This window comes from Lycium ferocissimum, chromosome 5 (genome assembly GCF_029784015.1).
Source record: "Lycium ferocissimum isolate CSIRO_LF1 chromosome 5, AGI_CSIRO_Lferr_CH_V1, whole genome shotgun sequence".
Taxonomy (NCBI): domain Eukaryota; kingdom Viridiplantae; phylum Streptophyta; class Magnoliopsida; order Solanales; family Solanaceae; genus Lycium; species Lycium ferocissimum.
This window is the reverse complement of record NC_081346.1, coordinates 22,351,368-22,375,543: the sequence shown is the minus strand read 5'-3', so window position 1 is coordinate 22,375,543 and position 24,176 is coordinate 22,351,368. Positions and strand designations below refer to the sequence as shown.

The following is a 24,176-nucleotide window of genomic DNA, read 5'->3' as shown; positions in this document are numbered from 1 at the left end:
CATACGGGCCATATGTTCAACCGTATATCCTGCCCAGAATGGTAACTCCACTGGACCAAACATACGGCCAGATATACGGTCCATATAATTTATACGGACCGTATGTTGGTCCGTAGATTGGTGTCGGGCCAGATTTTTGGGAAATGATATAAGGGACCCCAAGTTCATTTATTTCATTTCATTTTCACCTCACACCTCAAGAAACTCATTGAAGCTCATCTAAGCCAAGAAATTCCAATGGAAGTGAACTAGGGTTTTGGTGCAAGAAGAGTATTTTCACTCAAGGCTCATTCCTACACTATCTAAGGTAAGTTTTATGATCTTTTTATGTTGTTTAAGGTAATGAGAGGTTGAAAGACTTAGATGATGGAAGAAAATAGAAAATGGGTCACAAAGACAGGAATAATGAGATTTTGAGTAGTAGTTTGGAGTGAATCATGAATATTGATATGTTGTGATTGTAAGTATGTTATGAATGACATTTAGAACATGGGATAAGTATTATATGTGAGAAAATGCAATAGTGAACTATGACCATGATTATGGAGAAATTGAGAAATGTGGATAATGTAGATGAATGATGATTGTTGCTTATAATATTGTGAATGTTGTTATGAATGTTTGGAAGTTGATATGGAATATGGGGAAAGTTGTATAAACAAAGAAAATGCTGCCCAATTTTCTCTAGCCTTAGTAAGCATGTTCTTATAATCATTTAGCTAATGTTATATGGACTCCCTTGAAGGTAAAAACGTGAGCATTGAAGGAGAACGATCAAGCGGTAGAATAGCTAAAGGAAAAGGTATGTAAGGCTAGTCCCTTCTTTCTAAGGCATGACTCTTATGACATGAATTCTCCTATATTTCCATGACTTTCCTACACATCAGAAATTATGAGTCCACGGTTATAAAAAGCTTTTCATAAGATAAAGAAAAGAGATACGATGTGAGTATGATGATGATGACTATGAGTTGAGCCTAAAAGTTCTAAAGTTCATGATATGCTAATTCCATAAAGTAATTGCTATGGACACGATATGATGTTTCTACAATCTAATGACCCTAAGTATAGTTCCATTTATGCTCTTCTTTGTGTGCACTCACCTTAACATGTTAGTCCTTCCAAGGTGAGATATAACGATTATGATTACTCCATAACGTAGTCGGGGGTTCACGACCTCATGTCACCCCAACATAGTCATGGTTACCTACAAGCTTTAATGTGCGATTAATGATGAATGTATGATGATGCTAAGTTATGATAAGGTTATGATATGCCTATAAGATGTGTGTAATGATAAGTTTATATTGACTAAATGATGATACGATTTCACCGTGCCTAGTTGGCCGGGCATGTCACCGCGAAGGCGGGCTGCATACGATTCTACCGTGCCTAAATGGCCGAGCATGTCACCGCTAAAGCGGGCTGCTATGTTTACACTGAGCCTAGAGGGCCGGGCATGACACCACTAGTGGGCGGCATATGATGGTTACCCGGACGCGGGTTAACGATGATGATATATATAGATATGGTATGCGCTATGATGATACATGTACTATGATTATATTAGATATATGTGTGAAATGTATCCACCCCTAAAAGTTACGCAGGTCATATCTTCATCTTATGTCTTATGATTTCTCTATTATGTTCACTTCATTCATGCCTTACATACTCGGTACAATGTTCGTGCGACGTCCGTTTTTCTTTGACGTCGTGTTCATGCCCACCGGTAGACGGGGGGGAGGTGATCCAGACTCGTAGGAGCCATTAGCTGACTTGAGAGCACTCCATTGTTCTGGAGGTGCCATTGATTTATTCTTTTGTGTATATATATGTTTTGGGCATGACGGGGTCCTGTCCCATCCATATGTCTAGTACTCCAGTAGAGGCTCGTTGATACGTATGTATGGGTAGTATGGTCTCACGATGTCCTTATTATATGTGTCTGTATATATATATATATATATATATATATATATATATATATATATATATATATATATATATATATATATATTTTGATAGCGGAGGGCTTATGTATATAAGGTAAATATGTCTCAAGTAGAAATGGTTCTTCTATGATTATAAGCATGAAATTAATGAATGACCGCAAAATGAGTAATAGATGAGTGGTGCTCGGTGGTTAGCCCCGGGTACCCGTCATGGCCCTAGTCGGGTCGTGACAATATTAAACTTTAACATAAGGACTAAGTAATAGGCAACCTAGGAAATGTGTGGTGATTCTTGTTTTTAGTGAAACGGTTGGAACCAACCTTGATTTGTAGTCACCGCGGACTTTTTACCATGATGTGCAGGCTTTATGCCTGACGATGATCCTGTTTATTGAATAAACAAAACTTTTTAGCTTAAGTTATTTTTTAGATAAATTTGTAAGTTGTAGGAAAACTGCCTAACCTGTTTCACCAAGAAGCGATGACCGTCTTAAAACGGAGGAAGCCTGCTCCGCGAAAGAAGTGCTAACTTCAAAGAATGATGGATTAACTGAATTGTCGTGCAGACAACGCCTTTTTATTTTAGCTTTGTTTGCTCATTGTCGAGCTAAGCATGCCTCCTTTTTTCAAGTGCCATTAGCTTATATAACTCCTGTCGTTGAGCTAAACATGCCTCCTTTTTTTCAGGTGCCATTAGCTTATATAACTCCCGTCGCCTAACTCCTTTCTTAACATTTATGGTTTCGAAGGTTTGATCTTTTCTACATTTATCGTCTGACATTGCAGCAACTTTTGTAAATTTTTTTGGAAAAAGACTTTAATGAGTGCCATATATTCAGTCTGTATAATTTTAAGAAAACAACTTAAACAAATGTAGAGTACATATTTTCTATACTCAAAGTAAATAAACAACAAATAAAGAGACAGGCAAATCCCACAACAACACAATAAATTGAAGAAACAAAGCAACGATAATCAAACAATGCAGAAGAGTGACACTTCCTTAAATCAAAGAGGCTGAACACGCATATGAACACAATTACTGCAACACAGACTCAAGCCTGCAACAAATAAGATCAAACATAACATAGCAATCCAACTATTAGTAATATAAAACTTATGGTATTTTCTACTCTTTACAGCAATCTGTTCTTATTCTGCATTAGGAATGTATTTATTTGGTACAAACATATTATGATATCTATTATAGGTTAACACACCGCACGACACTATCTTATTGACAGTTTTCAACTTCTTGGATTTTATGACTCTTTTCAACTCAAATTTCATATTTTACATTATGAATGTCATAGAGTAACATGCAGCTTAACAAAAAAAAGGCATCACATTATCAATACAAAGAAATATACAACTATAGGAACCAAACTCTAGATCAAATTATCAACCAGTATTACCACATTCATATTTATCCAACAGAGCCATTACTTCAGAAGAATTGATATCTTAGTGGAATAGTACATGAAACATCAACAATGAGAAATTAGTCCACCATCGGATTTTCCTTTTTGGCTTTAATAATGTTTAACTATGTACTACCTCGATGAGTCATTATCTCGGAAAACTTATCAATGATTAAGCAATAAGTAATTGTTAGTTCAATTATGACCTTAATTGAAATAGCCAAATTCATTGGTGTAAGTTGATTAAGGTCATTAGCCTCTAATTTGTTACATTTTTCAAGGATGCTTGTTTGCCAAAATCTCCAAAACACCATCTTCTTCATTATTCCTTTTTTTTTTCCAATCCAACATTCTATAGCTTCCCTCATCACCAGTATCTTTATTTTTTTTTCTTTAACACAATTATTATTCCTTGAACTCCATATTAATTCAAGTAATAGCAAAAGTTGTCATTCTTTGAACTCCTCATTAGCGGAATAAAAGCATGAGAACCCGTATCTATTACAAAGAATTTCGAGATTGAAATAGATGCTAGAATTTAAAAGCGTGGAAATTGATATATCATGAATTGGCTAGTCGATTCTTATTAACTTAATCTTTAAGCAAAACCCCATTTCTCATCAAAATCTCACCTGATTTATTTTTTGGAAAATCCAAAGTTGTAATTGTTATAAAATTAAGCTACTTCTACCTTATAGATAAAGAGTCTTATCAAAACCCATTACACATCTAGATCTTTGTAAAGATCAAAATCCACTACACATCCAGAGAATGATATCAAAAATCAATTTCTTGCAATCCCTTTTTGACTCATATCTTGGTAAAAATCAAAACTTTATGAAACCACAGAACTAAATCCATCAAATGCCCAAATAGACACTGATGTAAATCCAGAAGAAGAGAAGAGAGAAGCTTGCAGAGCAACAGAGAAGAACAGGGAGAAAAAAAAACCCTGAGAATCACAATAGAGAAGATGGTGGATGTAAGTGAGTGAGAGTGTGATTGAATGAAGAATGTAGAAGATGAGAAGCAAAAAGTAGAAGAACGTAGAATATAAAAGGATTTGCTGATAGATTTTTCTACTTAATAGAAGAGTGGAGAGACACATGAATTGTCATAATTGCCCTTAAAATATAAGGAAGCAAGGACGTCGATCCTTGCTTTTAACCCACCCTTCTATTGAGTAGAAAAATCATAAGTCATGTGCTCAGAAGCGCCAGAGTCAAGTATCCAACAATTTGAGTCACTGTGTGAAAAAAGAGAGAAAGAAAGTGAGGATCCCATGTGATTTGAAATGAAAAAATGGTTAACAATAACTCCATCGATGATATCTTAAAGATATTTTGTGATTTGAAGTAATGTAATTAATTTTCTTATTTTATGACATTATGATTGTTGTATCTTAACTTTAAAATCAAAGATTATATTAGCAAATTCTTATCCTACTTCAGTTGGGAAAAGATTAAGAAATAAAAATATTTCATATTTTATTAAGAAAAAGAGTTTTACTGTGATCTAAATGAAAATTAATGATAAGGTTACTATGATCTGATATATATGACATATATTATTAGTTAAAAAAGTACATGTAGTAATTTTATTTTGATTGATAAAATGAGATTAAGATGAAAAAAAATTACATCCCAATTTTTTTTTTTATCAGTTAAAGACATTTTAAAAGAAAAGAAATAGGAAAAGATTTCTTTAAAAATAATAGTTTCATTACAAAAATATGTTTAAAAAGAAAAAAGTAATATGTTTATTAGGAAAAAGATATTTTTGACCCAATTAAGTAACAATAGAGGCATTTTAGTTTAATTTCATATAGTTTGAGGACATTTTTGGATACTATGAACAGATGATATTTTTATACCCTTTGTCCGATTAAAATATACTAAGATTAATTCTTTTTCTCGCTTGCTCTATTGTTTCTTCATTGAGGTAAAAGTCTAATTTGTCCTCCGAGCCTCCCATAATTGAAATTTTTACAAAAATCTTCCCCCATACAAAACCCGTACATCCACCTGTCCACGGCGTGCGCTAGTGATAGTGAACCTCATCGCAATAAATAATCACCTCTCATTGCCCCCACTTCAAGAATTTCTTTCCTTTGCGCTTCTAATATTCTTCACCTAAATCCTTCTTACCACTCAATTCCTCTCCCTTTTCATCATTGTATTCAAGAAAACAAAGGGTACCCACATCGTCTATTGTTGTCAACAATATGCCTTCCGATTCCGGGTCGGGTTTTCCATCAACTGTGAGAATCTCTGGCCTCAACACCACCGGAAAAGGTGGGCCAGCGTTTGTTGGTCAGGTTTTTAGTATGTGTGACCTTTCTGGGACCGGTCTTATGGCTGTTTCTACCCATTTTGACATACCCTTTCTCTCCAAAAGGTATCTCTTTTCCTGTTTCATTTGAGCTTCCCTTGTATTGGCATGGCAGGTTATGTTTTAGCTATGAGAATTGATATGGGTACAGACAAATTGTTGTTCTTTTGCAATGTTTTGGCATAAGTAGGAACTGGGGAAGTATTAGTATCGGTGGTGTGATTATTAGTTGTCTAAATCCACGGGGGTACGAATACATGGGTGGGTCTGTTGCTTGAGCATGGGACTTCCATAGTGGAGGTCTCAGGTTCAAAACCCCCTGCCTACGACATCAAAGGATTTGCCTTCTGGGTCCTCGTTGCTTGCCTAGTGCGGGTTATCTCTCCTGTGTGGTTTGCGGGCTATTGCACAGGAGCGTGGTTTACTTGTGCGCACCCGAAGGATAGCGGCGGCCACAAGGCTGAGTTCTTCAATGGCTTGGAGGATTGCATAAATAAGTCTAAGACTTTTCTAACTTTATTGAGGAGATGACTGGATAATGGGGGTATTCTTAGTCATATAGACATCTAAGCCTCCTAAAGGTTTAACAAAGCTAGTCATATTTTTTTTTGGAACTTGTAAGTAAACAAAGCTTGTCATATTTTGTGCTTGGGACAAAGTTTAGTCTTGTTGCACTCAGTAAACTTTAAATTACTCATAACATAATCGAGTGTAAAGGAACGAATGGAGTATCTCTCACAGCACCGAAAGGCAACATAATATCGCATTTCATAGAGGTCCTGAAGAATTTAGATCCTTAATTGATTAAAAAAAAAAAAGTTACAAGTAAAAATCACTACTGCTGGAAAGTTATTGTTGATTACTGTTAAGAACTGATATTGCTGAAAAGCCATGGTTGGTTGTTGCTTTGGGCTTAAAATTATCTCTTATACCCATCTTGTGACTAGCTTTTCTCCAAAAAGGTTCCTAGTATCAGCTTATCAAGATTCACCATCAAGAGAGGAAACATATTTACCATCTCATTTCAAGACCCGTTTAGTGGACAAATATAGCAATAAATACAACTTTGGTGAAATTCAAAATTTCATGTAGTAGTTTTTTTTTTTTCCGTTAAATCACATGCTAAATAACCTTGTAAAAAAACTTGTTAAGTAGTAGTCTCTTTCACTTCTGCAAGCATCTTGCATAAAAATATGAGTCTAGTCATAGATAGAGTCTTTAGTATTAACTACAGACATTTCGTTGATTATCTTGTATGCGGTCTGCAGCTGCGTGTAAAAAACCAACACGGTTTTTTGTTCTCTAATATGCTGTTCCCATGAAGCTAGAGCCTAGAGGTGTCTTATCTTTGTTTTAGATCTTTCATTTTTGGGTTGAGTAAACTACTTGTGCTCATTATGATCCTATGGCCTGACGTGCAGCTGGACATCATCTTTTATTTGGTATGTGCTGAAGTTTTGATGGAATTGGTTGTCATTGACAAGCAAATTCCTTAGCTGGCCAGTGTATAGATAATATTTGCACAAAGTATAGTGATTTTTTAAAATTTTAAAATCACTATCTTATCTTCATTGTATCATCTCATACTAGTCAGTAGTTTGAAAAGTTGTATGTTGAGTGTTTTTTGTCATTCATAAGATTAATTTTTTGATATCCAGGACACCAGAATGGCTGAAGAGAATGTTTGCAACAGTTACTAAGAGCGAAAGGAATGGTCCAGTATTTCGTTTTTTCATGGATCTCGGTGATGCAGGTTTTATTTGAATGAGTTAGATATTTATTTCTATTTATTGTATGGTGCCACCACTCTCCCAGGATGAATACGCATTACTATGTTTTTTGATAAAGTAATAAGAGGCCTGTTGCTATTATAATTGTTGAAATCTTTAGGTCCTTAGCTTACACCTTCCCTCTCTCTTCTCTTTTTTCCTTTTGTGGTTGCTGGTTAGACTGCTGAGATGACAATGCATGAATGACTCATGTTCACATGGAAAATATCCTTTTAAACATTGGGTCATGTAATTCAAATTCTTTTTATCTTTTTTGATCCGTAAAAATCATGTAACTCGAACTCTTTCCTTTGCTTATAGAAAAAAGGAAAAGAAAAACTGAATAAGTCCATGTAACTAGAATCCTTCCGTTATATTTTCCCTCAAACTGAAAAATTCCTTGATGGGGAAGTCCCTCATATCTTGATTGATAGTGTTTTATCTGTTGAGATCTCTCGCATGCTGACTTTTTTGCTTTTCCAGTTTCTTATGTTAAAAAGCTGAATATTCCTAGTGGAGTGGTGGGTGCATGCCGTCTTGATTTAGCATATGAACATTTTAAGGTACTTTCTTGGTCAAAATTGTGAATATGGCGTGTATTTTGTTTTGAAATTGGAGTAGTTAGTTTTACAGCTTAATCGCCCCCTATTTGTAGTAAAAGGGGCACTGATTGGTTAAATGGATGGTGGGCTACTTGACTATCGTATTCTAATAGGAATATTTCAACTTTTATCATTTTGTGTTTCTGATCATATTTCCATCAATATCTGATGGTGAAATATGTACAGTAAAGTCAAGCAAATGTCAAACGAAGAAAGCATTTATTTATCACCACATTGCATTTATATGAAAAAGAAAAGCAACAACAGGTGGTGGTCGGGAGGCGGGAGGGGGGGTGTTGCATGTAGGAATTAAGGATGATAGAGTCTTTTCGACGAGTTTATAGTTAGGTAAAAGAGTTTAAAATCCCACAATGAGAACTTGTAGAAGACACAAACTAATCTTGAACTACAAGGAGTTGGAGAGAAGCATCAAATTTGTTTGGGAGATCTGGGATTAGAATCATATTGGATCTAGTACTGCTTTATGGTCTAGTTTTAGTTTACCTACTTTGTGTTTAATGAAACTAATTGAATGTTATTTACGACTTATTATCTCTTCGGACTAATTTTTTTTCCTCGAAATTTGCATATAACATATTATATAGGGCGTACAATATCAAATAAATTGTAGTGATGTGTGTGGGTGAACATTTATATTTTGGATTTACCTCAAATTCTTTTTTTCATCTATTACTGAATAATGGCTTAACCTATTAAGAAAGAACAATTTAATTATTATAGGTATATAACACGTCTCGCGTGTGAATGATTCTTCTTGGGCCAAGCACGTAGCAGTATTTGGTTGATACGCGGCAATGAATAAAAACGTTGGATGTTTGTCACTCTAATACCAAGTTGAGCTATGTGAACTACATCATTTAAAAATTTAAGAGGTTAAATACAAGGAATTTGAATTTATTTAGTATAAACATGCATTTTAAGCTAGGGCTGGGCATAAATACCGAAAACCGAAAAACCGAACCGAACCGAAATTTCAACAAACCGAACCAAACCGAACCGAACTAGTTTGGTTCAGTGTTTGGTGTCCACCGTCAAAAAACCGAAACCGAAATAGCCAAACCGAAGTTTGATAAAACAGAACCGAAAAACCGAACGCGCACCGAAATTTAATACATTACCCAAAAAAAAAAAAATTAAAATAGTCCAGGCCCATTAAGTTTAAAGCAAAAAAAACTCAATTGTAATAATTCCTCTTTTGCATTTGTATCCCTAATTTTCCACTTCAATTGAGAAAATCAAATATCCTTAACAAAGAAAGGTAACTAGGATGTGTCTTTCGGATTAATGTATGTCCTTTATGTGTCTTAATTATTCTTACGGTATATATATAACACCTAGTAATCCTATATCATGATTATAGTTTTCTGTTCTTGTGTATCCTGTTTGTTTGATTTTGATTTCAATTTATCAGTTTTATGTTTTATTGCTTTTGAGAATATGAATTAGTGTCAATGGAATCGCTTCTAATATTATATCAAAAAAACCGAATTGAAAAAACCGAACCGAACTCGTTTGGTTCGGTGTTCGGTGTCCACCTTCAAAAAACCGAACCCGAAATAGCCAAACCGAAGTTTGATAAAACCGAACCGAAAAACCGAACGCCCACCCCTATTTTAAGCTATAAGATATCAACTATGCTTGACCTGGTACCTGCATTGGTGGGAGGTAGCAGGTGCCCCATGGAATTGATTGAGGTGCATGCAAGCTAGCTCGTACACTAGTTATTAAAAGAAGACATCAACTATGTTTTGAAGGAGCAATATTTAGGAGGAAAAAAAATATAATTTTCTTAAAAGTAATGAGAGTTCTTTTATAAATGGTAAACTTGCACTGAGCCTATGCTACCAAAGCTAAATTTTTTTGACAACGCTGAGGAGAGTAACTTTATAAGCTACAAAACCTAATCAGAGAGCATGCAATTCCCTTATCAGATAAGTCATTGCTTGTACATCATGTGTAATTGTAAGGTTGCACAAAAAGCAAATAAAGAGATATATCTACGTTTCAAGGCTAAGTATGTTTGCCTTAAAAAATTTCTGTTCTTCCTTTCAACATACTGTCCACCAGATACGTATAGTACACATTTTAGGAGCAAAATATAGATGGATTGGTTTCCAGATTTATCCATTTCTTGATCAAATTTGATTCCTAAAGATGCAGAATTGCATCTTCCGAATTAGGATTAGGAAACTGTAACACCCTAGGCAAATTCCACATCGTTAAAGCACGAGAGAGATGTTGGGTATATAAGTAAACAAGCCTCGGACTCTAGTGACGCGTTTTAAAGCTTTGCAGCCTAGGCTCAAAGCAGACAATAATCACTAGTAGTAAGAGATGTGAATTTGCTAGTTCTGAATGGTTAAGACTTTCAGTAAAATGATACCTGTTAGAGTTTAAGGATTCCCTTCCACCAGAAAGCTATTGATAGTAGATTTACCAGGTTCTGGTGTTGCTCCTCCTTAGTGGAAACTTCTTTCGTAAACAATTTTACCACGTTATCATCTTTCGTAAACAATTTTACCACCATATGAATTTTTTGTGCAGGAAAAACCGCACTTGTTCCAGTTTGTTCCGAATGAGAAACAGGTTTGATGCTGTTTTGAGATCTTGATTTGATTCTGGAAACAACTATTAAAGCCATTTATTTATCATCTTAAAATCTCTGCAAATTTTTGCTGCACATTCAGGTCAAGGAAGCCAACAAACTGCTTAAGACGATGCAGCCGTATGATGGAAGAAAAAGGGTGGACGGTGTTCCTGTTTTCAGTGCTCAGAACTTAGATATTGCTATAGCAACTACAGATGGTATAAAATGGTATATTTATCTTCTATATGCAGTCACTTGTGTTTCTGATTTGCAACATCTGTTGCTTCACTTATATTATCATACTATTTCATACTAGCCTTGTTACTATTTCATACTAGCCTTGTTAACCAAAGCCCACTTTGGGTTGATATATAACAGTGTCTTTAGATTCATGGTCATGGTAAGATAGCTGAGTGGTCCCTTCATCCCTATAAGTTATCAGCCAAATGAACCCTAAGTTGCTTGGAGTCTTCACTTCAGTGCCGCACCCATGTCAACATGACATGGGTGTGGGTGTGGGATCCATACCGGATATGGTCAACCGATTTTCGGTACTTTGACCAAAATCGACGTAGAAATTCGGGGCAGATACAATGATTTCTATAATCAAAGCAAAAGCTAAGTTTAAATCGAAGAAAATGGAATACTTTGTATATAAAAATTTCTATGTCAGTCCTTTCCTTATATCTCCTTCTGGGATTCTCCTCTTGATCAATATTTTCTCCTTGGATCAAAACCCAAAAAAAAAAAAAAAAAAAAAAAAAAAAAAAGAAAATTCTCCTTGGAATACCTTGTAAGTTTTCCACATAAATGTCTCATAATTTAGACATATAACTCTATTTTTAGATATCTGATTTATTTTTAGCCAAATCCCGCACCCATATCCGTACCTGGATGGCTGGATCCCTACCCCCTAAGCTTAAAATTTAGATCACGAAGGATCCGACCTCCAGATCCGCACCCGACACCCGCACCCGAGTCCGAGCAACTTAGAATGAACCCACTCATTCTTTTTTTTGTTTCTAAAAATGGAAATAAATTGTCAACCAGATGAAATTAGTTGTGATAGTGAGAATTACGATTATAAGGAGATGAGAGTTATTTTTGCTAATTTAATTCAGAGCTGTAAAAGATTCTGCAACATTCAATCAAAACATCAAGGAAGGTGAAGTACCTTTGAATTGTCGTATCTGGTTTGTCTATTAATCGATATAGGATTTTAGAATAAATTTTGAATTGCCTCCTAAAGCTGACTGACTCGACAGAGTGCAATGTAACATCACTCAGACAGTGACACTTCAAGGAGTGTATCACTTACATGAGTGAGACTGAACCATAGAGCTTAGGATCTACGATGAAACTTGACGTCAATGAATAAATTTTGAATTGCCTCCTAACGCTGACTGACTCGACAGAGTGCAATGTAACATCAGTCAGACGGTGACACTTCAAGGAGTGTATCACTTACATGAGTGAGACTGAACCATAGAGCTTAGGATCTGCGATGAAACTTGACGTCAATGAATAGAAAGAAATATAAGTCAAACATTTGTTAGAGTCCCACATCGGTGTGTTGTTTGGCTCCTCATATGGTCTTGGACAATCCACCTCATGAGCTAGCTTCTAGGGTTGAGTTAGGTTCAAAATCCATTTTTTCCCATGACTGGTTAGCTGAATATATCATAATGTTATGTCATGCTTTCTTTAGTATTTTGTCATGGCTTCTTCATTTTCGTTACTTCCTTTTCCGAACTGCTTTGAACTGTTTTTCCTTTAGCCGAGGGTCTATCGGAAACAACCTCTCTACCTGTAAGGGAGGGGTAAGGTCCGCTTACATTCGTACACTCTACCCTCCCCAGATCCCACTTGGTGGGATTACACTGGGTATGTTGTTGTTGGTTAGCTAAACTTATATAGCCCAGTATTATTAAAAGCCATCAGTGACGGTTCTTTCAATCTCGACTTTTGAGGGGTTGGATTACTATTTGTATTATTTTATCATATTGGATGTTGAAATTAGTTACTTAATTGAAATAATTATTCTAGTACTAAACTCTATATGTCCGGCACTTTTTAATTTTTCATAAATTGAACGCTTCACTTCAAAGAAGCATGTGCTTCTTAGAAGCTTTTCACTTCGAGCTCAATGGACCTTGTTGTTTTATGTGCTTTTCACTTTTAGAAACACTGATTTAAGTATATAACCAGGAAACCAACTTTATAATGAGATAAATAATGTTATTAATAATGGGAAACCTCCCGAATACCAGCAGTATCCCGAAAAGTAGAAAATCTACAACCATTCAATGGGAAACCAATTAGCAGGGAGTTCAATCGCTAAGAGGTTTTAAAGTATTTTTGGTTTTTTTTTTCATCAAAAAAAAAGTATATTTGGTTTTTCCACGTAATCAATCTAGGATGTGTTAATTATCACTAGGAGTGGCAAACGAACACGTCGGAATGGATATGGGCGGGTCGAAAAACGGGTTAAACAAAAATGGATAAAATATCCTACCCGCCCATATTTGACATGGATAAAAAATAGATTAACAGACTTCAGGAATGGTCAGGTGAGAACACAGCTAAAAGCCAAAATAAGCTTAGATCTTTGAAAAAATAAAATGAAAAAAATAATAATAATTAAAAAAAAACAAATAAAATAGGAAAAAAAAAATCTTAGACTCCCGGAAAGAACTCATGAAAAATAACAAGCAGACAAATGGGTATTGATAATATGGATATCCATATGGTGATATATTATCCATCTGGATTTCCATTTTTTAGTGGATATTATGGGTAATATCCATATTTGATCCATTTTTAAAAAAGACGGTTATCCAACCCATATTTAATAGGTCGGATTGGATGGTTACTTTTTTTTTTTTTTAAAAAAAAAACCATTTTGCCAGCACTAATTATCACAGCAAGTAACTGTTAGGTAGGCTATTTCACCGATGGCTTTTTAGAATGATGCACGTGAGAAAAATTATAGTCCACAGAAGTTGAAAATGCAGAAAACTCAGAAAAGCGCCATGGTCTGCTGGGGCTTTAAGTGCCAACACTTTAACCAAAAAGGCGCTAATGTAGAAAAATAAAAAAATATAGTTCAGGTAAATTACTGCAAACACAAACAATAAGTATTTGGTCAAAAGAATTGAAATATTTATGTGCGCACCCGAAGGGTAGCATCTGCGGGTTCCCATGTTATAAAAAAAAAAAAAAGAATTGAAATATTTATATTTAATTGATTATATGAAGTAAAATCATGTGAATTAGCTTTAAAAACCATTTTAAATTTCTTGATTTAGTTGAAAATTCTTAGTTTTATATTTTTTTGAGCTAGTTTCTTCTACTAAATTTTTAATTTCGGTCCTAACCACTAGCAGTTTCTTCATAATGCTTTTTAATAATTAATGTTATTTTTATTTTTTATTTTTTAACCATCAATATCTAGTGTCTACTATTGCCCTCCTAAACAATATCTAGCGTCTACTAGTGTCTACAACAGCTCATGGGCAATGAGGCACACGCCTTGGTATCTTGGCGCCTACACATTACACAAAAGTGCCTCATTGCAAATCGTACAACCTGGCATTAATTGAGCTTCAGGGCTTAAGAGAGCCTGATATGAGCCTTTGGCTACACTGTTTTGAGTTATGTAATGAGTGGCTGATCTTGCAGTTTCTGGCCTAAAAGTGAAGAGGCTCAAAACTCCCATGTTTGCTTTCTGAAAACTTCAATATTATATACTCTTCTGGCCCAAATTGAATGTTCAATTTGATTTTCATGGTTACGGAAAGGAATGGAGGGCAGGGGTAGGTTTCAACTTCTTTGCTACAATCTTGCTGGTAGTTCATCTATGAGCTAGATCCATTTTAATCCTATTTATGGCTATGATATTCGATATTCATAGCGGAGGTTCACGTAGAAGTATGACGCTATCTATTAGTGAGCAGTACTATTGGATCTTTATAAATTATTTAATATTTGTTTATGGAAGATGCAGAGTCATATGGTGAGTTCGATTTGTAAAGAAAAATGAACAGAATAAAGGTGGATTCTATATGTATTCTTTATTGTACAAAACTTTAAAGTATTCCTTTTAGGGATGCTTGTGTTTATTTTGGGAGAAATCTAAATATGAGAAGTAATTTATTAGTATGTGACAGTGAAATCACCAGTAAAAGGAAACCTAGAGCCCGTTTGGATTGGCTTATAAGTTGCTGAAAACAGCTTATAAGCTGTTTTCAGCTTTTTTGAGTGTTTGGCTGGCCAGCTTAAAGTCATTTTGTGCTTAAAATAAGCCCAAAAAATAATTGGGCCCGTTTGGCTTAGCTTATCTAAAGCAGCTTATAAGCTGTAAAAAAAAAAAAAAAGTTGGGTTACCCCAACTTTTTTTTTTTTTGGGTTGTTTTCAGCTTATAAGCTGCTTTTTTTAAGCCCAGCCAAACAGGCTCCTAAAAATGGGCCAACTTTACAATTAAACACGATAGTTGCATAGTGTTCACTTTTTAGGATCAATTATCATTTTCAGGAGTCCCACTTTCTGCAGATAAAAGCATCACAAGTTGCTTTGATTGAAAGTTCCTACTGAAAGAACCATTTAATATGATTACATTCAGCAAAAGCTTGCATACCTCTCTGCTTCCTAAAGGAAACGAGAAGAAGAGGTATTATAATTTCTTAGGGTAGCTATTGATAGCTAAGAATTCAATCTCGTAGTTCGTAATTTGTGCATCATAAAACTCCTAACAAGTTTTTAAATATGTTCATTTTGTCGGTGCTTTCCTTATCCCTTCTGTGAAGAAAGGTTGCAAATGGAAGACAAAAGTCCGGGTACAATCAAACAGGGTATCTGAATGTATAGCCCTTCGTCCAGTTGGAATGAATGTTGAGAAACAGAGGATCATGAGTTATTAACTTATAACCCAGAACATTGAATGATTAAGCTAATCATGACTATATCCTCCTGTTACCACGTTTTATTTGTATAAACGATAGTGGACAGAGTATCTATTTGAATCACTTTCAAGGATGGGGTGATTGGCTGATCTTTTGGTGCAAAAGCTCTCATGACTATAAGCACTTTTGAAGTATACGGCAGAATTTGTGAATGGAATTTTAGACTGTCCAGCCCACTTATCTTATTTATTTGATTTGTTTTTGTAATTTTATGGAAGTGTCCAGTTCACCTTTTGTCAAAACTGCCTTATCAACTAACTATTCTGAGAGTCTCTTTATTAAGAAGAGTCCTAAATAGTGATTCCCAATTTAACTGTTTTCTTTGGCAGCTTTTCAATCTTTAGTTTTCTTTCCTTTTCTCCTTTGTTATCTTAAATGTATTTGTTCATCTTCTTATCAGGTATACTCCTTACTTCTTTGACAAAAACATGTTAGATAACATTCTTGAAGAATCTGTTGACCAACATTTCCATTCACTGATTCAAACAAGACACATGCAACGCCGAAGGGATGTTTTTGATGACAACATGGCTGCCGAAGTAATTGAAGAGATGGGAGATAGTATGTGGGAGCCTCCTGAGGTACGAAAAGGAGGATAGTGATAAATTTTCTAAGGTGGTTTTATGCGTTACCTTCTAAAAAATAAAATAAAATAAAATTCTAAGGTGGTTTTCCGTTGGGTTGGGGGTGGGATGGAGAGAGATGGACAATAGGATCTGTTGATTTTTTTTTTTTTTTACATGGATTTGAAGGGTAGGGAAAGCCGCCAACCACAAATGTGGACATCTTATGAATGGTTATAGCCTTGATCAAAGTCTAAACCATATGCCATTAGCCTCTTGGGTTTCTTCGCTTTTTCCTATTTTTTATTTAATCTTTTATTGGTTTTAGCAGTTTGTTTATTTTGTTGTGCTGTGGAAAATACGAAATATCACTAGCCCATTATTGGTCAGGTGCAAGATGCGCTAGATGAAGTGGGTCAACCAGCAATACCTTTGAGTGTAATATCAAAGGCTGCTGAAATTCAACTTCTGCATGGTGTTGATAAAGTTCTTCTAGGGAACAGGTGGTTGCGGAAAGCGACAGGAATTCAACCTAAGTTTCCTTACTTGGTTGACTCATTCGAAAAGAGGTAAGTCATCCATTTTCAAGAGTTCCGTTGCAGGGAGAAATTTCATGCCTAACACTGATGATGGTATTTCATCATTTTATGTCGCAATTTCAGTAGCTAGATCCGGGTGTCTCAGAAATTTCCAAACTCTGAGCAAAGATTTGGACGGTAAAACATTTGATTGCAATATCTCAATACCAAAATTGTTTGATTTTGCAGGAGCGCAGCTTCTTTCCAGAGAGCGTGTAGGATTTCCCGGTGTGTTAATAATTCTGAGTTGGAGGCTAATAATAACCAACTACAATGCATCGGCACCTCAGCTGTCGAAGGAGCAGATAATGTCTCTAATAAGAAACGACTAGGACTGGATCTCCGGCTCCCTTTTGGGGGCTGGTTGAGTCCTGCATGGAGTAAAGGACAGAAGCAGCAGATAATACAAGATAAAAGGTCCCATTCAGTTAATTTTTCATGAAAATAACGTGTTCCATCTTAAGATTAATTCTGTTTGTGGAAAATAAACTAAGTTTTTTATGATTACTACTCTCAGGGAATGCAGAGAACTAAGTCCATCACCTTTGCTTCCAAAGATTACTATGGTTGGCATCTCAATGGGTGAGGCAGGGCAGGTGAGCAAAGCCACTTTGAAGAAGACAATGGAGGATTTGACGAAAGAACTGGAACATACAGATCAGAAGAATTCGTCTGGGAATAGTGTTGATGAAATAGCATTTGAGGAGAGGGATCCTTTATTCGTAGCTAACGTTGGTGACTATCATTCTAGTGCATCAAAGGGAGGTTCAGCCCGATGGGTTCGAGGAGGAGCCTTTTAAGCAACCTCAGACCAAGTTTTGTTCCTTCTCAATTAGCTGCTTACAATGTAACACTAGGAAATTATTGAATGTAAATGAGTTCGTTGTTGCATGGCTTTATATATTGGAGCTAGTGAGATGGTTGGTTTTCTCAGTTATAGCGGAATGCATGAGGCAAAAATTGGTTAGAATAGATCATAATCATAAGCAGTGGTTTTAAGGGAGGACGAGGATTAGATATGGGATTGAGATTTTAATCCCAGCATCTGTTGTAGCATATATTGTAGCAATGTATACTTGAGATTTTTAGCAGTTGTATCTTGTAAACTACTGAGTCTCTTAATGATCCATCAAACCTCACGTTAACACTAGTGTCTTTCTTTATCTTTCAAATTGCTTCAGGCCTTTCTTGCAACGTTTAATAAAATCTTTTGGCTGGATTTGTATTTAATTTTTTGGTTCTCTTCTTTATTTGACTATATACATCTATTAAACTGCAAATACACATATCTATCTTGTATGATAAGACCCTAAGAGAAACGAGAAGAAAAATTTGGTACCCAGAGCTTTAATAAAGTAAAAAATTTCATTATAATTTGTGTAAAGAGATAAATTAATTAATCACATCACCAACTAACGTGGAAGACTCAACACCCTCCACATATCAAAGCTGACATTTGGAACGCGAACAATATAAGATGGAGGTAAAAAAATTGAGCGACATAATTGAGATTTTGCTTCTGTTAATTATAATTTTTTTTTTAGCATTTTGATGAAGATTTTTACTATCATTCAATTAAATACATATTAAGATCGTAGAAGGATAAGCTTGAGTTATACCTACACCTAATTCTAAACCAGTTAACGCAAGAACAGGGGTGATTCAGCAAACTTGAAGGCCTAAAACTAAACATTAACGAGATCCTTAAGATTTTTAAACTTTGTATGTATTTTTATTGTGACGGTTCGCATTTTCGCGGGCGGGGTTAGCGTTCGGAAAAGCTACTTCGAAATCGTTGGTGCTCTTTCGGACTTTGTTTTAAAAGAGTCACCACCTAATTTTTTGGAAACTAGGAAAACCGAGTTTTTGAAGGGTTTATTCATACACCGTGAAAAATCCTTCTTAATCCAAAGTTCTCAGTAAGGGTTCTGGTGATCCCCTAGGGAAGATGTTAGGTACCCTAGTATTAAGGATCAGTACTAGACGGTTGACCTTCGAATTCCAATGTGAGTATTTGCATGAACTGTTTATTTGGTGTTTATTTCCCGGAAAAAAGTCTGTCATTTTTGCATATTATCTTTTTTTTTTTTTTTTTTTGAAAAGAATTGAATATATTCCCTTTACATATAGGGTATTTAGGCTCGGATTTATAATATCCGAGTAAAATTAGTTCCTTTCATATATAATGATAGTGGTAGTTTTTTATAAAGATAAAAAGTCTTTTAAAAGTGTGGAATGAAAAAATTTGTTCATGCTTGACTCATACATGGTCTGGGTTAATCCATTTAATACGTTTTTTAGAACGTCCTTATCTAAAACTTTATAGTTACAGATAGTTTACACATATTTAATTTACAAGAGTTTGATTACATAACCAACTAACTTTTGGTCTTTGAATTTTATCCTTAAACCATTTAATACGTTTTTTTTTGCCCTTCAACGTCCTTATCTAAAACTTTATAGTTCCGAGTTCGAACCCACGCGCGCGTTTTTACAAAAATATTTAATTTACAAGAGTTTGATTACATAACCAACTAACTTTTGGTCTTTGAATTTTATCCTTAAAAGTTATGCGGTGGGGGCAACTTTGTTTATAACCTAAGAAGGAATAATCAAAGTTTTGACATGGGCTTTGGCCCAAACTTATGTTCCTCTTTTTTTTTTTTTTTTAATGGGCTTATTCTTTGAAAAATGGTTAGGGACCGCGCATTTATGCCAAGTCGCCCACAGGCATAAGTATTTTGGTAATTCCCAAAAGTTCTATTTTAAACTCTTTTTTTTTTAAAATTTTGACCGCGCGTGGGTTCGATTGGGGAACTCGAAGGGCAAATTTTAAAGATTTCAAAACATGTTTGTTGTTTTATAACTCGTTTTTGACATCCTTATGTTCCTCTTTTTTTTTTTTTCTTATTCTGAAAAATGGTTAGGGTTTGTTGCGTTTTTGGCCCAAGTTCTATTTCTTTTTAATTATTGGGCTCGAAAAACATGTTTTTCTCTTATCCTTTTTCCTCGAAAAAAAATGGGCTTTGGGCCTGAAAATGTGATTTTTAAGTTGGGCCTTAGCCCTAAAAAAAACCCTTAATTTTTCCGTCTGAATTGAACCCAGAAAACATGTGTGTTTTGGTACATAAATATACTACATATGCATAAATCTAGAAATAGTTTTCTGCCTGATTTTTAGTCCTAAAAGAACATATTTTTGGTATAAAAAGCCTATCATTTACACGTCTTTTTTGAAACCCACTTTTCTGGACTGAAAAAAAAAGAGCTTTTAAAAACTGAATTTCACAACTAGAAAAAAACGTCCTTTCTATTTTAAAACGTCAAGCTTGATTTTCTTTACTTAGGAAAAATGACAACGTCCTGTATATATTTAGTAAAATGAAACTTAATTTTTTTCATTCCTTTACTGATTTTATGCCACTTTTTATTCTTTTAGAAAACGTCTATATTAATCCGAGTTTTGAAAAATCACGTTGGGGAGCCTAAGGTCGAACTAAACGGCATATGTACCGTTTACCTAAGCTGCCTAGTCCAAACCATAAATGATTCCAATAATAATGTGAGTTTTGTTTTATAACATACAAATACAACACTTTAAATAAAAGAAACATCATAACGAAATTTAAAGAAAAGAGGAATGAGTTAGGGGTGTACCAAACCTCTAATGGACCATTTTTACTCATGGTTGGGCCTTCATGCCATTCTCACCCATGACTGGCCTTCAATAATATTAGCTTCCCTTTCCTCTTCTTAGACTTAACCGGTTTTGAAAGAAAATTTCCTATTAGGCCTTTGGCCCAACAGGTTGGTTGGACTCTGGCCCAAATGGACATGCAGTAGAAAAAAGGGGAAAAAGAAAAAGGAATCAATTTAGTCTATGTTTACTAAGCCTATTACTAGCATAATTACACGCATATATACGTATATATCCAATTTGATTATAAGTGCACAACTAAAGGGCTTGATCATACACTATTGGCTTTACTGAAAACTCCAAATCATATCATACCAAAGGGAAAAGGTTGTCACCACCCTTATTCCCGGCATCGCACAAGTTCCAAGGGGTTTCACGAACCCCAGGCATGGCTGGATATCGGGGAGTGGCTAGACCTATCCCCCAAACCTCCTCAAACTCTCAAAACCCAGTGTTGCCATAGTATACAATCAAAGCCCCAAAGTTATGCACAAGCATCACCACATAGGAAGTAGTTTAAATGCAAACAACATTAAAAGTAAACTTCAAAGTCATGATAGAGAGACTGAGGCAGATGTGATGATGTATATAAAAAAAATAACATAACAACTTCAAGATACATAGTCAAATAGGTGATACAAACAAACTATCTTCTTTTTCTCATATATACATGTTACCTATAACTGGCCCATTCTCCTATATATACATAGTATACTTATGATATACACATGTGTTGTGTATACCATGTGTATATTCCTCTTTCTTTTCATTAATCTATACAGATTTTGTGTATATCCACACTCTATGTGTTCAACTTTAGGCCTCAAGATTATTCCATTCACTTAACTAAACCTTGTCCCTTAGAACAATGTTCAAGGACAAAACCAAAGCTAATCAAAGTGTAACTTTAACTCTCATACACATCAAATAAGTGATTCATCAACTTCATATGTTAACAGACCTCATAGCAGGAAATGAGAACTGTTAATGTAATTACGAAGCACGTAAAGGATGTAGACAAAGAGAAGAAATTCTATAGCTTATGATCACCACAACGAGATTGGAGAACCAAGAGGTCCGGACTAAACAACATTAAATGGACTAAGACCGTACAACTTTATATTCCCGTGAAAGAAACACAGAAATGAACCTTTGTTTTGGTCAAACAAAGAGTAAGAGCACATTCATAACAAGATTTCATGTAAGTTGCTACTTGAAATAAAGAAAGAAAGAACCAGCTATGTATGCCAACAAATCTCATTAGAAAAAAAGAATAGCATAAAGTTAAAAACAATTCTTTGCAAACTCAGGATTATTAGACTCCTAACAGGACACTTGATGTCAATAGTCTTAAACTAGTTCACTTCTCTTTAAAAGAAAGCAAAGATCATCCTCTTGAAATAACCAGTTCCTTTTTCTTGACTTCCTAAGTTACCTTTAGACCTCTAAACAAGCCAATTTTTCCAACCCTTTGATAAAATGGTGAGATTTAAGGAAGGCCAATGTACCCTCATGAAAGGAATGCCCCCCATGGTCCATAGGCTGGTCATGACACCCCTCATTTGGAGGGTAGGTACTATGAGTCAAGCTTAGCTTGACTCTTCCCTGTCCCTTCTTTGAAGTGTCTTGAAAAGGCCGCCCTATGCCAAGTGATTCAAACTGTTTTCAAAAGTACCCACAATATCCTGAGTCCGGAACCAAAATGCCCAAAAAAAAAAAAAAAACAGTTTCGACTAAAATACCCCAACAAAAAAAAATGTTACGAAAATGCCTTTAGCGCAAGAAATTATCACAGCGCTAAAGAGTTAGCGGACACGGCTCCGTTAGCGATATAGCGCAGTAATTTACTGCGCTATAGTGCTTTGTTTTTTTTTTTTCCTGCTCTTTTAGTTAACCCTTCTTTCGTTACACTTTTTAACATACTTTGACCATAGATTAATCATGCTTCGGGACCCCGAAACTTCAATATTTTATATAGAACCCTACTTATTTTTGTGCGATTAATTAGGTAGGATCAACACATCAAGGATATACAAAAGTTCGGATGACCGTTTTAGAGGTTGAAAAGTGCTCGAATGCCATTTTCGTTCAAGGCTCGGTGACATTAGCTTGAAGTTCTTTACGAATACTTAAACTTGTTCATTAATAATTAATCAAAAGTTAGTCAAAATGGCAGCGTTCATGCAAAAAAAAAAAAAAAAAAACTTAATTAAATTGCATCATTCATAACCTTGAGTAGATAAAAATACTTAACACACTAATTCATTAATAAGAAACCCATGATATATTAAAAATACAATCACAACATTCTTGAAAAAAACTTAAAATACTTAACATACTAATTAATACCTAAGAGCATAACGATATATTAAACTTAAAACTAAAATCACAACATTCTTAATCATCATCAGAGTACAAGTCCTCAATATCGTCCTCAGAAAAATATTGGCGGTTTCTTAAGACACATCTTTTTCGGTAGCAGTTAGTTCTCTACCGGTTGATAATGCTTGTTCTTCGGCCAACTTTAGCATGTAAAATCTACATCGTCTTGCCAGCATTCTGTTGTTTTCTTTTCTAATCCTTTGCACGGCAAGCTCGCAAGTTTCTGCACCTACTTGAGGCATGGTTAAGGAGTACCTCGTTGGTATTGGAGCGTTGAGATTTTCCAAGTCACGAACAAGACGTTCTGATTCGGCAAGCCGATGTGACCATTCTCGGCGTAAACCGCAATAATATTCCCGCGGATCTGAATATTTCACACTGCAGAAATCATCATTACGCTCTATAAGAAGGTGGGATTTAGCTCATCTAGTTTGAAATCACTGGTATCGCTCGAAAAACTGCTATGATTTGAACTCTCATCATCATCGCTATTTGGTTCTTTTGGAAGGAGTAAAGACCAAGCCGAGTTTCTACTACTCGACATTGAATATGGTGTAGTCTAATAACAAAGAAAGGGCTACTTATATAGTTAAACCCCCAAGTACCCTGGGGGGGGGGGCGGTGAAGGGTCTTTATGACCCTACCTACTTACCTTATTGTAAGAAAAATGTTAATCTTCATCGGACATTTCACAGTCCGAATCCCACTTGGATCTAAATCTTGTGCTACCATATATACCATATTCTACCCTATGGTAACGTATTTGCATCCGATTGTTCTCTTTGCGAAAACGATTAAGAGCCAAATTAAACTCTTGTGGAGTTCCGCGAGGCATTGACATAACACGTTTTTTTGGGCGTTTAAGCCCTACTGACGCTAACTTGTGCTCCAGTGCTGCAGCCTCCCTAACACGCCAATCCCACTCCTCTCTCATTTTATTATTGTATTCTCGATTGAATCTATCGTTAGGGTTATTTGAGTAATGAAAATCATCATCATCTAGTTCCCAGGTCCTACCCATTGCTTCAAATATGTTTGCTGGAGTGAATGATATAACACGGCTAATATCTCTAAATTGGTCAAAAAATGACATAGTAGCTCAATTTTGTGTGAAATGTTGTGTGGTTGGTAACAACTATTCGTCAAATTACGTTATATAAAGTTTGATTCGAATCATGACGTTTTTCTGTTTGACAGTTGAGGTGACAATAGAGCAGCTGTATAGCACAGTAAAATTATGCGTTATACAATATAACGCAGTAATTCTTGCGCTATACCGTCATAACGCAGTATTTTACTGCGCTATAC

General features: G+C 35.3%; 1 protein-coding gene across 1 annotated transcript; it reads left to right on the top strand.

Moving 5' to 3' along the window:
- The first annotated feature begins 5,413 nt into the window (after positions 1-5,413).
- Positions 5,414-17,934, top strand: LOC132056505 (uncharacterized). The gene is made up of 9 exons (XM_059448732.1): positions 5,414-5,773; positions 7,366-7,460; positions 7,960-8,039; positions 10,644-10,685; positions 10,787-10,914; positions 16,049-16,229; positions 16,602-16,780; positions 16,979-17,206; positions 17,307-17,934. The coding sequence occupies exons 1-9, from the start codon at positions 5,601-5,603 to the stop codon at positions 17,587-17,589; spliced, it is 1,389 nt and encodes a 462-aa protein (XP_059304715.1). The 5' UTR covers positions 5,414-5,600; the 3' UTR covers positions 17,590-17,934.
- The last annotated feature ends 6,242 nt before the right edge of the window (positions 17,935-24,176 follow it).